Source organism: Vidua chalybeata, chromosome 4 (assembly GCF_026979565.1).
Source record: "Vidua chalybeata isolate OUT-0048 chromosome 4, bVidCha1 merged haplotype, whole genome shotgun sequence".
In the NCBI taxonomy this organism is placed as follows: domain Eukaryota; kingdom Metazoa; phylum Chordata; class Aves; order Passeriformes; family Viduidae; genus Vidua; species Vidua chalybeata.
Genome location: NC_071533.1, coordinates 25,205,324 through 25,222,608, shown reverse-complemented (window position 1 = coordinate 25,222,608; position 17,285 = coordinate 25,205,324). Strand labels below are relative to the sequence as shown.

The 17,285-nt window shown below is 38.3% G+C and overlaps 2 protein-coding genes across 2 annotated transcripts in view; one reads left to right on the top strand and one right to left on the bottom strand.

Moving 5' to 3' along the window:
* Positions 1–5,208, bottom strand: part of AIMP1 (aminoacyl tRNA synthetase complex interacting multifunctional protein 1) — a 32,015-nt gene extending 26,807 nt beyond the window's left edge. Inside the window, exon 1 of the mRNA XM_053941741.1 lies at positions 5,108–5,208. Within this exon, the coding sequence (XP_053797716.1) occupies positions 5,108–5,109 (2 nt within the window). The 5' untranslated portion in view covers positions 5,110–5,208. The remainder of the gene's footprint in view (positions 1–5,107) is intronic.
* A 282-nt stretch (positions 5,209–5,490) lies between these two features.
* Positions 5,491–17,285, top strand: part of TBCK (TBC1 domain containing kinase) — an 88,628-nt gene continuing 76,833 nt past the window's right edge. Inside the window, exons 1-3 of the mRNA XM_053941502.1 lie at positions 5,491–5,506; positions 9,182–9,416; positions 11,647–11,719. Of these exons, the coding sequence (XP_053797477.1) occupies positions 9,224–9,416; positions 11,647–11,719 (266 nt within the window). The 5' untranslated portion in view covers positions 5,491–5,506; positions 9,182–9,223. The remainder of the gene's footprint in view (positions 5,507–9,181; positions 9,417–11,646; positions 11,720–17,285) is intronic.

Sequence of the window (17,285 nt, the reverse complement as noted above, 5' to 3'; positions counted from 1 at the left end):
TCTGAAACAAGATGCCACTACAAAGCTGTATATTAAACTGTAACTGAGATACACTCTGGGATAGAAATCAGATCCAATAGCCATAGATAGTTTCTGAGAGAGGGTCCTGAAGTCACAAACTAAGCTTTACACTATTAATTCGTACTCAGCTATGTTGGGAAAGCTCCTGATGAGAAGGAAATGGAAATAGAAGTCTTTCATAATAGGTGGTTTTATGCCAAAAGATTGAAGCAAATGACCTCAAGAATACATGTACTAACTTGAGGCAATTTTTGATGATATTTAATGCATTACCATCTGCAAAGAATTCAATTTTCTCCTAATCCTGAATAGAATCTCTGTCAGCATTTAAGAATTCTGAGGAAAGAATGAGTTCTACATTAATTGTGTTTAGCAAATGATGATTAAATACAGTACATGTTGTTTTCTAATAGGAATGCTAGTTTAATGTTCCCTCTCTGCAGTTCTGGGAGTCAAAGAACAGTTTCTAGGCTGTTAATTTATATTAAGTGACATAAGAACCTAAGAACTGAGAGTCGTGAGGCACTGGCTGAGGATGCCCAGAGATTTGCATCATAAGCAACTGTTCCCTAGAAAGAACAGGAATCTGGCACACTGAACCTTGTAATCAAGACTGACAGCAATTGCCATGCCTGAAACCAGTTATAACTGCCCAGAAATTTCTAACAGTACTGAACTTAAAAGCATTTGCTAGAAGCACAGAGTACGCTCAGGCAAGGAACTTTTCCTATTTAAATGTAAACATGGATTTTTAAAAAGTTTAGGAATACAGAAATGGACATGGTGACAATCTCAAAACATTTGGAGCCATCATGCTACCCAAGCAAACTAGCACATTTTTATTATGCTCAAAAAAACACTTTCTCTTGTTTCATCTATCAAATCTATTCAACTGACTGAAACCACAAGGGCTGTATTTTCAGGAGGAAAATACATTCCTGCAATATGTTTCAAGCTTGTTATGGACTTCATCATTAGAAAACTTTATGGCCCAAAAGGCATAAAGGCAACTAACAACTCAATCAATTAACACAACATTACATCACAAAAACTACAGGGAACAAGTCACCTGGGAGTCTATTACCCTGCCACACCTGTCTGCTCCAGTTTAAAGAAAAAAAAAGTTCAAAGTTCTCATTTCTCTAGAAAGCAAGTTTGAGGGACATAGGATGGAATAAGGGAGAAGCAAGTCAGGAAAGGCCTGACCAGCCACATTTTATGATAGGTAAACTGTCTCAGCTGCTCAAGAGGCTGCCCAAGCAATACTCACATTAAACTCACACATGCTCAAGACCCCCGACAACTGGCACAGAGATTTGCCTTTGTTCAAATTCCCCTTTCCTGTCTCTCAACTTTTTCAAGACACTTCAAAGAAGATCAAAAAGCTTGAAAGAAATGCAGTTGTTTAGTCTACAGAAGAGAAGATAAATGGGAGACCTGGTCTTGTTCTTCAAAGACAAAGCAAGTTGGTACGAGAATGGGACTAAACTCTTCACCAGGTCTGATGCAGACATGAAAAAGAAAGCAAGATTTAAGTTTTGGAAAACTTTCAAGTAAGAGTAATAGACTGAACAGGCTGCCTTTGGAGGCTGTGGAATATCCATCACTGGAAGCTTTTAAAAACAGGCTAGGCAAACATCTGTCAGAAGTGATTAAGTTACAGTAGATGAGAAGATCTTTTGCTCCTCTTCTGCTAAGGTCCTTTTGTTACACTTGGTATTACAAACCCAATCACATTTCTGTCTTTTACATGCCTGTGTTTTATTTAACTTAAAAAACCATGCAATAAAAACCTACCCTTCTGTGATATTTCCACATATTCAAGTGTGTTTATTTGGGACAACATAATAGACATGAAAGATTTGTTAAGTGTGAAAGCAGGATAAAGAAACCACCTGTGAAGTAAAATAGAAATGTATTAAATTTACACTTACTCTGAATAAATTGACCTCTAACATCATAATGCAGACAGCACTGCATTTTTTTGTCCTCTAAGAGAAAAAATTGTTAAACTGATGACTTACCGATCTGCAGTCACTTCAAGATTTTCCTTAAAGATTTTTTTAAGCACTTTTCCCCAAGCACAGTGAAATATAAAATTCAATATTAGAAAATATTAATAGAAAAAAAGACAGAAGGCTGCTTTGAGAAGTATCCAAATCTTTTTTAAACTATATTAAAGGATGAGTAAGGACGGCTTCCATTGCACTGGAGGAAAAAAAAAACATTGGAGACCTTTTTCCTCCCCCTAATACTAATGTAACCATAGAATACTAATGTAACCATAGAAATGAAAAATAAACATTGATTTCCCCTCACCCCCAGCATGACAGGATATCGAACAGCAGAAATGTTTCTAGGTGAAGGTAAGATCTATACAGGTAACAGTTCAGGTGAACACATGGGTTTCTGGGATCTCTGCTGGACTGACATCATATAACTCATACCACTGCAAGAAGGAAGAGGTGCCGTTTGCTTTGCTCACATCTGATGTTCCTACCAGCTGCCCTCTGTGCTGACTCCTCACTTTTGTCTATGTTGGCTAGCATTTGACCTTCTCTAGGTTTTAGGTAACACTCCCTTGGAAGAGACAAACATGAATTAACACCTGTGACATAAAGTAATCAGATCATAATCAGGAAACCTTAAAAATATTATGGTCAATATCAGATTTGTCTTTCTGTGACCAATGTGTCTTTCACCTGACCAATTCTTCTAATGACAACTGTTTTACATAATTTTTATTATGTAGGTATTTCCCAAGTCTGTTCATGGGAACTTGTAAAGTATGTGGGATTTGTAGGCACACATGAACTCAATTCTTCTTTTCATTCTTGGTCTAGACAGGTCTGGAATAGCATTTATCTCCTATTTTGCATCTCAAGATGTGTTTTTTCTTGTCAATTCCAGAACCACCCTTCAGTCTGATATCAAGCTTTTTCAGAGTAACATGACATCCATAAAATTATTTATTCTACTTTAATGGGGAAAGGGCAGGGAAGCTGAGAAACAGATAGGATTAAGAAAAATCCATAGACTGTTTAGCCTCCTTCAATAAAAAGCCCCTAGGTTAACTAGTAAATTCATACTAAATTAGAGTTACAACCATATTAAGGCTATATCATCATAGCTTTCTGCATTAAACTTATTTTTCAGATTGTTTTCCCACCCAAATGTGCTTCATTATCAGAATCATCAAGTCTTCAAGGCTCTAGGCAACTCAAGTCCTATTATTCCAATCTGATGGACTATTTTAAGATTTGCACAAATTTTTTTTTAGTAAATATCCTTTTTCATTCAATACCATTTTCTTCACACAATCGACTGCTTTCGGTCTGGAGAATGAGAAATTGTTTCCTTCTCTCTTTACATTTAAAGGTGTAAAATAAATAAAGATACCTAGAGCAATGTATGGAAAATATGTATATAGTTACAACAGGAAAGAGACATTCTAGAGCACAAATTTGCTGAAACTAGTTTTAAGAATAATTTCTGCCTTCAACATCTTGGACCTTCAGGATTCAGTGGTGCTAAAACATCAAAGTAACTCACAAATATATTGCATAATGTTCTCATAAGTCAAAATTACTGCAACAGGAATATACTGTTAAGGAGTGACAGGGTGGAGAGGATGTATTATGATGAAGCTGTATTGATAAGCAATGACCCTTGAGGCTACCTATAAATATACAACACTGCCCCCCTGCAAAAATTAAGTCAAAAAAACCCCAAAGCTAAAACTCCCACTTTATCCCCATCTGTCAAAGTTCTTTCCGTTAGTCATTTCTAAGGAAGGCCTTATACCTTTTAGTAACATCCAGTATTAAAAAATCACGTTTCAGACTTTGGTTTTGCTTAATTTTATAGAATTTGGGCTTCCTTTCCAACACGGTGTAATAAAATTTAAACATAACTGGAGGATAATGTAACAAGTGAATGGTAAGGACATACCAAACCAGGAGGTTGTATTTAATCCCTACTGCCTCATCTTCCTGCAGATTTCATCTAAGTATCCTGAATCCCAGAACTATTTGTGAAAAGCAATGACTTTGCTTAAAAGAAAATAAAAATCTCTGAGTTAAAGAGAAAGAGCAAGAAATGCAAGTATTACTCAGTTTGTAGTAGTATTACTTTATTTTGCCAGCTGCTAAACCCAGCTCAAAACCACATATTGATGAGCGCCAGGTACATATAGAATGTACTAATATAGATTGATTTAATACTGATAGATACCCAACAGATACGGCGCTTCAGGAGTGGTGCCACATGCTGGGCGGCTGTGCCGGCAGCACAGCCATAAGCTCATCCCTGTCGATCCGATGCACACATCGCTGCACAGAACACGTGCCGTATGCTAAACCTTGTAGCTCTGCTAGGATGGACCAGATACCGGGTTATACCCGGATCTTCACTCAAGGCGAAAGTATAACGACTGTTATACTATTAACCAAAAGTGAGGCAGCATCTGCGTTTCCTTTAGTAATAGCAAACGTCAGTGGATACTCCGTGCATGCACTTTCCAGGCTAATACAGCATCTCCTCGCACAGCCCCCCAGCCTCCACCGCTTGCAAACGCTCATTCCAGCGACAGCACTGAATAAAGGACCACAGCCGCTTTGAGATGAACGCTTCACGTGCGGCCGCGTCCTCCACGCAAAGCGCGGGATCTGCATTCGCAACGCCGCCCTACAGCCCTGCAGGTCTGGGACAGCCAGAGGGCACCTCGAGCCCCGGCATCAAATCCCCGGCACGAATCGAACCACCACCGTAACGCCGCTTCCTGCGGCTCGCCGCTCCGATCCTGCCCCTCCGCCGCGGGGTACTGCCCCACAAGGGCGGCCTCCCTACGACCACCGCCACGGGGCACCCGCGCTGCGCCGCCGGCTCGCGGCAAATTAGCAGCGGCAAATTAGCGGGGCCCCGCCTGGCTCCCACCCGCCGCAGGGAGCTCGGCCCGGCCCGGCCCGCGGGGCAGCCCCAGGGCACCCGTAGCGCCGTTTCCCAGAGGCTGCCGAGGGAGCACCGAGGCGAGGCCAGCGGGGCGCGGAGACGGGCGCCGAGCCCGCGGCCGCGCCGGGACACTCACATGAACCGAGAGCCGCCGCCGCTGCCCGCCCGGGGAAGAAGGACCCGCTCCCGGGGCTGCTCCAGCGAGCGCCTGACGTTTGCAAGCGGGCGCTCGGGAGAGCCTCGCTCCCCCCGACAAGCGCAGGGCTTGGGCGCCCAACGCGTCTTTCCCGGAGCACTGTCAGAGCACGCACAGACACGGGGAGAAGGGTGTTAAACTCTCTCTCCCTCTCTCTCTCTCTTTTTTTTTTTTATGTTGGGTTTTTTATTTTATTTTCAAGAACTCGAAAAAAAAAAAAAATAAGAAGCTCAGGCACTGTGCAGGTCGCCCCTATGGCCCTACAGCGAGCGGCTGGCGGGGAGGAGTGACATCACCGGGGGCGGGCGGGGTGGGGCCGGGGCGGCGGCGCTGGCGCAGGTACCACCGGAGCCTTTGCCTTTCCTCTCTCCCGCCCCTCTATCCTTATCCTTATCCTCATCCCCACCCCCTTCCCCTATCCGTGTCCTATTCCCCATCCCCATGCTCCTTTCCGCATCCCCATTTCCCCTTCCCCATCCCCATTTCCTCTTCCCCGTCCCCTTACTCCTTCCCCCTGCCCATTCCCAGCCCGTCCTCCCATCCCCTCCCTTTCCCCAGGGGGTCTCTGGCCAGTGAGTCTGTAGCAGCACAGGGGTGATCAGGGCTCCCAGCATGTCTTGTGAGTCCTTTAGAGAAGCGGGTAAAAGTGATTTCTCTGGTGGCAGGTTTAGTTCCTGAACAGACGTGTGTGTCGGATAAATCAAATGGTGACAAACCCCATTTTAAGTCTTCATTAGGACACTGATGTAGCAGAATTCAACTTTTCTTCAATACCTATCCTGCATTTTAATAAACTTTGTGAAATCACTCAGTTTCAGGGTTTTTTGTGAAGTAGCAACTCTAGTTAGAATCGTGTATTCTATTTCAGTTATTTTATCAAATTAATAATTACTGTAGTTGTAGCAGGAATATTTCAAGACTTAAGAGCAAAGTTATTTTGTGGAAGAATTTTTTCCTATGAAATGGCCCACTTTGTTTAACATACCATGATTTAATGGAGAAGTGTTAAGTATAGTATGTTTCGATTACCTGCTCTCCTGAAATTGCTCTCAATTGCTTTAAAAATAATTTAATAGCAGTATAATTATCTTTTAATTCAGAAAAGCTGCCTTCGTAAGGTAAGGAATATTTACACCTGAGTACTCAGGAGGCATTTAAGTAAGTAGGCATTTCAAGTTCCTAATGGGGCTACTTGCCATTATTTCTGGATGTGGATGCTTTGGAAATTTATAGATGCATTTCACTGGAGGGGCTCATTCAGGTTGATCTCTTTGTATGTGCAATATTTCCTTCTGAGAATCAGATTTATTATGTTTTTACTTTTCCCTAAGGGCAAAGTTCTTAGTGTCCCTTAACTTAGTCACCTTAACACTGCTGCAGTGAAGAAGTTGGAAATTATGGTTCTAGAAAAGGCTGACTTCTGAAGTAAAAAAAATCCTTTCTCTGAGAGCAGTAGATATTTGGAGGAGCAAATAAATTGCTCAATAGGTGGAGTTCCACTTTGTATTTTATTTCTTGTTTTTGGACATCAAAAAGCTACCTACTGCGAGATTTTCACAATAGTGCTAATCTGAATATTGAACAGGAATTTCTAAAGGTCTTTAAAGGTGTTTTTTTTTTTTTTTTTCTGATTTTGCTGAGAATGTTGTGAGTGTTTTTGTGTACTATAAAAGTTTATAAGGGGCATTCGGATGAAGGTAGGGAGCTGAGGAAAGCTGTTCAGAGGTGGGATGCAACAAATCCACTCCTGGACTTCTAATCTTTATGCTAGGCATGTATCACATATGTGACAGACTGTCTCTTATATATGGAATAAATGGTGCTTTGGAAACAGTGACTCAGTAATTTTAGATTACACTAATAAGAAAAGTTTTCACTTCCTCTTCCACCCTTACTGGTTTGGATTATTAGAATTGAATTTCCAGAATTCAACCCGAAAATTGAATTTCCATTAACTGGTTCTGGTGTCAGTTTAAAATAACAAACCTTTCTTCTTCTCTTCCTGTTTTTATTTCAAAGTTATGGGGAAGTTCTGAAGGATAAAATTAATTCCTTCAAATCATAAAATTAATGCAGTATGTGTCTATTCTATGTAGTAAACATGAGTTTGAGGTGTAGAATTGTGTGCATTGAAGAAAGGACAATGTGTTGCACTCTCATTGTTTATAGTGTTTATAGTTCTGCCAGACTTTAATGTGGAGTGAAAAAAAGATAACAAAAAATAAACCTCCTCAATTTAAAAAAGTCAGAGAAGAGCTTTTTTTCAGATGAAGTTTTAAAATATCTATATTTTTCTATATCATTCTTTTTGAATTTTGAAATGTCACTAAGTCACTAGAGAAGTGTTGAGACTGAAAAATGTTTGTTAAAAAAACCCGTTTCATTTTACCTGTAATACGTGTCCCTTTGTAAAGGTGGTGGAAGGCTTAAGTTTGGGGTTGTTTTATTTTTCAACTCAGTCTCTGGAATTTATGTAAACTGAGAATTAAGGAGCAATCAGAGTTTGACTGTGAGGGTAGCAATTGACAGAACTGGCTGCTGATGTCAGAGAAAACCTTTTTCATTGCTTTCATAGATTCCCTGTAATTAACTCTGTGGTAAGAGAACATGTTTTATTGTATACATGTTAAAATTCTTTATTGATTCCTTTAGGTGGGTGACAGGAAGGGTTGCTTGCTTATCTCATGTCTTGCTTTTTGCCCATCTGGTTTCCAACCAAAGGGGGCGAGTGATAAGTGTGCAGTTGCCTACTTGAACAAATTCCAGATGCTGTAATTCCTCCTTGTAAGCCAAGTGATCTGGAAAGCAAGGAAAGTTTAATCACTTAAAATGGTTACTGAATTGATGGGATTTAACATTTCTTTTTATTAAAATTCCTTTCTAAGTGTCAGCTGAATGCAGGTACAGTGTGTTAGAGAAGTACTATCTAACAGTATTTTTCTACAGTAAAAATGAGAACATTTTATCTCAGTAAACATATTGTACACTACATATTTACCTTTTTCGAGACATGATGCATCTTGCTGCTAGGCATAATCTTACTCGCCCTCCCCTCCGCTCTAATCTTAATAACTTGGTTTTCTTCTATTTTAGAGCAAGCATTAGAGGATCATTGTACCAAGCAAGATTATAATTTAATCTGTAAACTAAGCTATTTTTTTTCTAAGTGTTTAATATATATTTTCTTTCTGATGTTGAATAATTTATTTGGCAGATGTTTTTATAGGAATGGAGGTTCTTATTATAAATGCACACTTACGGGTTTCCAATTGGAACCTGCTGCATGCCAGTAAATCTTTGTGCTTGCACTCTGTCCAATTGATGGCTTTCCAGTGGAAAATTCTAACTGTAATGTGCATTGTTGACATCCTAAAATAAATCATCTGCAAAAAAGTATGAAATAGTCATGAGATATGAAAGTATTATATCTTTATAGATAAGACTTTTAATACAAATACTAATATAAATATTCCCGTGGTCAAACCTGTTTCGGATTTTTCTTCATTTTTTAAGTTTGCTTCCTTAACACTATACATTCATATTCCACATTATTTATTTTTTTATTAGAATGTAAAAGTACTTATCTCATGTCTGTGTTTCTTCAGGGAAAAAAAAAAAAAAAAACACAAATGAGATCAATCTTTCATGTTTGCTTTACAATCCTAAGTCAGACTATATTAGTTAAAACAGAAGGTATCTTTCATAATATCCATTTGTATAGACCTAGTAAATATGTTTAGTATATAAGGATCTTTATGCAACCTGTATGGAGTTGCTGTCAGTTGGGATTCACAAATAAATTCAGTATTTTTTTACTGGGAATTCTGTGCTTTGAACAAGATTGTTCCCTTAGAATAAGAATAATTTTGAGACCAAATTGTTAAGTCTTCTGTTTCTCCCGTGTGACTTCCTGAAGGGAAAAAAAAAATCTTAATTGCATTATTTTGTAAACAACTAGTAATCTGAGTCTGTATCTTTTGCTGATAATTTTTTACTCTGTATTCTCTATTGAAGGAACACGAATTGCTCTGAAGGGCTTAAGATTGTGTGAAAAAGATGTTTCCTTTAAAAGACACTGTGATGGGTGCCTCCACCTTCTTTGCCTCAGCTCTGCCACATGATGTCTGTGGAAGTAATGGCCTCCCTCTAACACCTAACTCCATAAAAATTCTGGGGAGATTTCAAATCCTTAAAACAATCACCCATCCCAGACTTTGCCAGTACGTTGACATTACCAGAGGTAAACATGGTGAGTATCTGTTTAATAAGCAAGTTTTTTGTATGATTACGGTTTTGGGTTTGGGTTTTCTTTGGTGACAATATATTTTAAGGTGACTGAGCAGAATACTGCCTTCAAAGCACCTGCAAGTGGTCAGTTTTCAGTCTCAAAATTCCTGAATACCTTTGCTATGACCAGCGGCGTTGGCTCTTTTCCTTCCCTGTAGACTCAAAGCGAAGATTAGTTGTCTGTCCTGTCTTGTCATGTTACACTAACAAATAAAAGCTTAGAACTTCCTTCTTTTTATACTTCACTGAAATTCCTGAACTCAATTGCTCTGCCATGTCTGTGTGTAGAATATGGAAATACATGTATTTTTGATGGTGAACTCCTACCCATGTTCTAATCTTGTGAACATTTTCATGTGATAGCTAGGTTTCTTGTACTTAGCAGCTGGTGTCATTATCTCATGTCTTGGCTGTAAGCTTCCTGTATTATTATATTTTGATTTCTTCAAGATTTCTCCCACTAGTGGTTACTTTATTCTAGTACAGTTTTGAAAGTTTTTTTTCAGTACCTGTTATTTTTAGCTCAAATAAATCTTAGGTTCTTTCTTTCTGCTCTAGATATTCTGTTGCAAGCTCAGCAGGACTACAGCAGTTAATTTCCACAAAAAGGCTGCAACACCTGTGACAATTTAAGTCATTGCCACCTTTAACTTTTAAATCAACACTGTTCTCATACAAAAGTGCATTGTATGTATTTGATTAGCTACAGGGTCTCATAAAGTAGTGCAAGTAATTTTTTTCCCTTTTAGAATGCAGTATGATGGAATGTTTCAGATTTTTATGAAATTAGGATCTTGCCAACTCCAGATACTGAAGTATTCTGTAGGTCAGGGAGTTCTTTATGTGTTTTCCTTTGCCCTCAAACATGTTAAGTTTTCACTTACGCAGTCAGGAGGTCTAGAAATTTTAATAGTTTTCATTTGTATTTACTAATACTGCTTGAAAAAATACCTGCGATTTTCTTCCAATATTGTTTGTGATGAAAGATTGGGAAGTATTAACTAACATAACATTTAATATATAAAAAATAAATAGTAAAACATGGCCTTTTTGATTACAAAGAGTAAATGACATGAAGATTTATGTGTGTGTACAAAAATGAAGGAAAAAATTCCTTCTTATAATTGAAGTAACTTGAAGGATAGTAAATAAAATGTCTAACCATGAAGTCAGGAGAATGTACTGTTTTAACAGTGGTTAGAATGCCTGCTAATAATTTTGATTATAATATGGGAAATTTGGTAGTATATTGTATCATTTTGATACTGGCAGAACTTTCCATGTGTCAGTTCTATGCCTAATGATTTAATGTTTGTGCAAATGTCAGTTTCTACTCTTTCACAGAAATGTGAGAGCAGACTAGGAAAACAGTGCAAATATAAATTAGATGTATAAATTCCCCCACAGAAGGTTTTCAAAGGGGGAATATAAAAATAAAAGAAAAACATTCAGATTGGGTTTTTTTGCAAAATTAAACTTTTTAAAGATCTGTGCTAGCATTGTAGATGGCAATCTCAAAATTTTTTCTTCCAAAGCAAGCTTAAATGCAAAGCTGCTTTGGGAGTTTCCTCACATGCCCCTGTAGCATCTTACACCTTTGTCTTTTCGTATTGTGTGGTTGTTGTCTTCAGTGCAACAATAGTTTTGGTTTTCCTTCCATATTCAGGGGCAGCCCATCCATTTCCAGAGCATCCCTACAGCTCCATGTTGGGCAAGAGGTGCTAGAGCTGGCAATGTGCTCATTGGCCTGTCAGGACTGAAGCTCCTGTGCTTATGCTGAGTCCCTTTTCTCAAAGCTGGGCTTCCTTTGTCTCTCTTCATCAACCCAGCCACGTATTTCTGCAAATTTATATATACTTATCTTTAAGACCTCTGTTCTTCAGTTGAATCTGACTGACATTGGCTGAGGGCTTTGGTATTTTTTAGGAGATTACTGGATGCTTGGATGGTTGGATCGACAGTGCTTTGCATGAGGAAACTGGGAAGATAATTTTCTGTGTTTCATAAATAAAAAATAGTGGTGTTATCCATAAGCTGTACATCTTGTAACATTTAATTATGTGGAATTTTCTGTACAATGTAGGTCCAAATCCTTCAACATCTGCCAAATAGGTAGAAGAAGTCTCTACTCTCAGAGTTTCGTTTGGATTCCAGTCCTCTTATCCTATTTTTTTTTTTTTTTTCTGAATTAGAGAGACTGGTTGTGGCAGCTGAACACTGTGAGAAGAGTCTGGAAGATTTGCTACGAGAAAGAAAGCCTGTCAGGTGAGGTGTCAAGCTAACGCAAATCCACTCATCATTATTTCACATATCATCATGGCAAAATCCTGGACAATCTTTTAACTTTACTGGTTTATCTAAATTTTATTCTGTTAAACTCTCTTAACCTAAAGACATTGTTTAGCAGATAAAAACATGCACCCAAAGAGGGATTACTCATTTCTGTGAAATTTTGCTATGGGGAACCTGCTTACAATTGAAAGAAATACTTTGTAACTCAGAAAATACTGTAGTTTTGGGGTTTCCTCTTAAAAATAAAACCAGACCTATGACAGGATATGGAACTTTCTAAGAATTAATGTGAAGGTTAAGAATGCTAGGTGATGAAATACAGCTTTCACTAGAACAGCTGGAATTTGGTGTGTGTTTTTTATTTGTAGAAATCTATTAATTTATCATCTAGAAAGTGGACAAGATGTCAGATAATATGCGCTGTGTTTGTGTTAGCATTTTGTAGGCTTGAACTTGTATGACAGTGTGTGTTGCAGAGGGCTGTAGCTGGAGGAATGTTAGGGAAATACAGCTTCCATTTTTTCTTAAGATAAAGAGGTATTAGGTGTAAAGGGTTTTTCATGTGTGATATATAGTTCTTCACAAAGTTTTGCATCAGGTTCCTATTGTGCAAAGTTCCAGAAACGGTTAAAGCATCAGAAGCTCTTTTCAGTCCTTTTTAATTCGGTTCTCACACTGTTCTTTGAGCATGTGTGTCTTGGTGTCAGATGAGAAGCAGCCCAGACTGCCTGCTTCCTTCTAGACTGTTTTGGAGAAAGCTTCCATGTAGCTATTTTAATTTGCTTTGAATTGCATGATGCAGTATACTTACACAGATTCTCTGACAAAACTTCCTCACATAGCAGGTGTGGTCTATATGCACATCCATTATGCCCTTTTATACTAGCATGGCTTTTGTGGCCTCCAGAAGGGTTTTTTAGATCAGTTGGTAAGGTATACAACTTCGGGTTTTGGCCTGCTGAAAGAAGTTACTTCCTTAGTTTGTGGTGTTACCTCAACTCTTGGGCTGTGGCTCTGTTAAAAGTAGTAGCACAAAGACTGGCTTTATTTTTTTCCTCTTGTCTTGAGAGAGTTTTTGCTGTAGTAAATTTTTCTACTCTTAGATCTTTCTTTTAATGAGCCAGTTGGGATTTCTTCTGGATGTTGTAACATTTGAGGATAAGGGCTACAATACAGCCTGTATGTATATCCACAGTTTTTAGAGACATAAAAGTTTCATCTACTGTGAATTACAGTTTTTGCAGTAGTAGGATAAATTCTGTAAAGGATAAAGTAAAGGATAAATTATGTTCACTTCAAATGATGTTTCTTGCAAGACTGACATTTTCCTTTTTCTATTCCTATGGAGACCTAGAAACTTCCAGAAATAAGTTGGGAGGATCAATTGCCACTTATTGGTTATGTGATCTGTCTATATCAATTACCTTTGGAGGGAATATTTGGCTATTTTATGAATTCTCATTACACTGGTCAGTGATAGCATAGCTGGCTACACATCCGGAGCTGACCCTTGTGCTATTGCAATTAATTCTTTAAACTGTTTATGGAATGTGAGAAACTGCTCTTCTGGTTTCTAGATTAATTTTCCTTATGCTTGCCAGTAACCTAAGTCCTTTGCACCTGTATTACAAGCTGATGTAAAGTCAGCAGGAAATCTTCTATTATGTCAGTGCTGAAATTCAAGACATTACATTATGGACGGTCTATCGTTCTATACATTTTGGAAAACAGGCCATACAGCTGTTTGGTAGTTGTTTGCAGTTAATCTTTGCTGAAGTCATGCATCAGGTGTAGCATACATTCCTTAATATATGAATTATATTTAAAAAAAATAGATGTAGCAATGTTCTTTCTTCAATTATCTTCAAACTTTCCCCAGGATTTCTAGTTCTAATAGATCAGTTGCATGTAAGGGCCAAGTACTGGAAATTAGAGCTTCAAGTGTTTACTGCTGTGTTCTGTCACAGTGCAGAAAGTCATTTTACTGAGCATATCGTCAAATGTTTGCTAGAAATTGGAGTTGTGACATATTCAAGAATTCATTCATTCATTACCTAACTATACTGTGTCAGCAGTCCCCAGGAATTGCAGAGATTGTTTGTCATTGTCCTCAAAGTTAACATGTTCAACTTCATTTTCAAAGTTAATGCATTAATGCAAGTAAGTGTTTGGTAATTTATGGCGAGATTATTTTCTGCTTTGAGTGTTGCATATTTGGGATCCTGGAATGAGGTATAAGAACTCAGGTAAATTTTCCCTTCTGCTATAAAAAAATCTTATCAGGTAAATTTAAAGAACTCTCAAAGGGAGGAAATGAGTGTCAGCTTTTCACAATTCTTACCACAGGTAAGCAGGTACTGAAAAGGAATTTACTACAGCTCTCTAGTGTTTTGGTTTTTTTTTTTTTTCAGCAGATAGCCATGTGGACATAGTAACTGCAGTTAATGCTTCTAAAAGTGACATTAATCTCAGTTTTCTTTACTGTGCTTCCATTGGGCATCACTGTAACAGCAGGGGAGCTCTTTTGGAGTTGTGTGCCACAGGAAATTCAGGCTGCAATCATGGATTAGAGGGTATGATAAGAGTAGGATAAGAATTTTAGGTATTGATATCCCATTTTTCACCAGACTACTGTCCACTGTCTTCCCTGAGAGAGACTGTAGTCCAGGTCATTGTTTCCTGTTTGCATATTCTCAGTTTAGTATCCTCATTGTTGTTGTGCTCACTGAAAGGATGCACTTAATTTCAGTTTATAACAGTCACACTAGTGCAAAATCAGCTCTCTAAAGTATGTTCAGGAGTCAGTTAAGTGTTTTAAAGGCTGGAAATTTATGTACAGTCACACAAAAATAGTAAATACCTGATTTAAGCTCACAATGGTTTATTGCTGTTCAGAGATTTGAAAATGTCTCAGTCTAGCTGGTTTCCTCTGTCTTCCTGTGCATACAAGGATTTTTTTCTTGCGAATGAATTGAAAATAAGTCACAAAAAATTATAGTGGGTAGATGTTTTATACTTTAACAGTCTCACTCAAGTGGCAGTCAAAATTTTAGTTTTTCCAAGTTACTAGTTGTCACTGTTGCTACCAGAGACCAGAATGTAGGATGTACATTTATCTTTAAGGTTCTCCATCTTTTAAACACATTTCCAACTACTCCTTTGAGATACCTTTTCCAGACAGTGTTAAAGGAGTTATTTTCTCTGCTCCTGTGCTGTTATAAAAGGAGTTGTGAGTGCTTCCTTTTCTGTCATGCTTCAAGTGTGTCTCTTCTTTGAAGAAGTTGGTCTGCACTTGTATTCCTAACAATAAAAATGCCAGAAAATACTGACATTCAGCAGACTTTTGGCACCTACAGTACAGTTTCTGGGTTGGTCTTCAATTTGTGGCTTGGACAGTCTAAGTCCATTCCTTTCTTCAATAAAATATAGTTGTCATATGTTTTGAAAGTCATGGTATTGAAAAATTACTAGTGAACCATCAGATACAAGGTATAGTTTGTTATACATGGAACATTTGATGGGAAGCAGACTGTGTCTGCAGCTGTTTACTAGTTTGGAGAAAACATGATCTGATGGATTCGGATGAGTACATTTTATTTGGCTACGTTAACGAGTTGTCTGTTCGCTGATTGGACTAGAGTTCTTCATGCCATCATTGCTGTTAGTGTGCTTTTGGCAAACTTGAAGTGAGACTGTGGTACAGAAGTTATTAAGTGAGGAGTAAAACAATTTCTGAGTAGCCAGGCGTTCTTCAAAAATGTTTGTAAAACAGGTGCAAGTCATCAAAAGGCCGAAGGTTTTACATGATTTGACTTGAAGAGCTGCATATGAGCAGAGCTTCATGGGCTGAGTGCATTCTGCTTTGAATCAAATCTGTGTTGGAATTTCACATGAGAAATCCATATATCACAATAAGGCTGAATTTGGCAAAGATAAATTATGTAATAGTAAAATGAAGTAGCATTAATAAACAAACTTAAAGGGTTTTTTTTTCTTAAGCATATGTGAAGTTCTGTAGTTTGGACATTTAGTGTCTATAGACTTTTTCTTTACGTTCCTGATAATGCTTTGCTTGCAAAGGTATGATGAAAGATTATCTGTTAGTCTGGAATTGTTTATATATTATCTAATTATGCTTTTCTTCATATAGAAGCACTGGTTTATTTCTGTAAGTAATTTTTAGCCTGACTCAAGTCTTCCTGTAGCATTCCTTTTAGCATAGGTTGTCTCCTGTGATTGCCTTTACTCTTACAAGAAAACAATTGTTTGGAATGGAAAAGGGGTGCAGCTTGCATGAGTGTTAGAGGTGAACGTTGTTGCTCGAGATGTTTGAGTGATCTTTTTAAGTATGGAACCAATTTTTTTGCTTGCATAGTTGGCTGCACTGTTTGATGGCAGCACAAGGGCATTTCAGTATGTTTCCTCCTTATATGTGAAATATAACAGTGAGTGCATGCTTGTTTCTTATCTTGTCTTCCGGAGGGGGGAAAAAAAGTGAAGAATCCTGCTCTTTGAGATTGATAGTGTCTGCCTCTTGCTATTAAAATGTGGATATGATAGCTGTATGTAATTGTCCTGATTTCAACTAGGCTAGAGTTAATTTCCTTTCAATAGCTGTTCCAGTACATGTTTTGGATTTGGAATGAGAGCGGTGTTGGTAACACTGATGTTTTGGGTTTTTTGCTAAGTCATGTTTATCCTGAGTCAAGGACATTTTTCCTTGGCTCGTGTTCTGCCAGTGAGGAGGTACACAAAAGACACTGGGAGGGAGCGGAGCTGGGAGGTGACCCAGACTGACCAGTGGGATGTTCCACACCACGTCATGGCCAGCATCAGCTGGGGGAGTTACCTGGAAGGGCAGCCAGGGTCCAGGAGGGGGGCCTGGCATTGGTCAGTGCCTGGTGAGCAATTGCACTGTGCATCACTGGGTTTTCCATTTTATTACCAATATTATTATCATTTACCATTATTACTGTATTTTACTTTATTGTCAGTTATGCCACTAATCTTATCTCAACCTACAAGTTTTACTTTGATTCTTCTTCCCAATCCACTGAGTTGGGGGGGAGAGAGGGAGGCTGAGTGAGTGGCTGCATGGTGCTTAATTTCCAGCTGGGCTTAGACCATGACAATATAAAGTCTGTGGATGGAGAAAAAGTATATGATTATTTCAACCTTTTGTTCAACTGTGCTTTTTCTGTAGTTCTTTGTAGACACTTCATACAGATTTCCATGCTAAAAGCAGTATTAAAGATCTTAAACAGAAGATGAGTTATGCTGAGTTAATTGAGAGCAAAAGTACTGGAGGGTTTTGAGTCTACAGTTTCTAGTGAAAGAGAATGTTGAATTTCAAACAGACAAAACACCATCCTCAGCAGGAGGGTGGCTTCATCCTGCAAAAATATTTCTGCGAGGAATTGTGTAAGAGTCATGTTAAAATTCCATTCTGCATTAATAAGCAAATTGGTACTAATGAGCTAATGTCTGAAAACCCAAATGTCAAAGTTGTACTGTGCAAATCTTAGGGGATTTAAAGCAC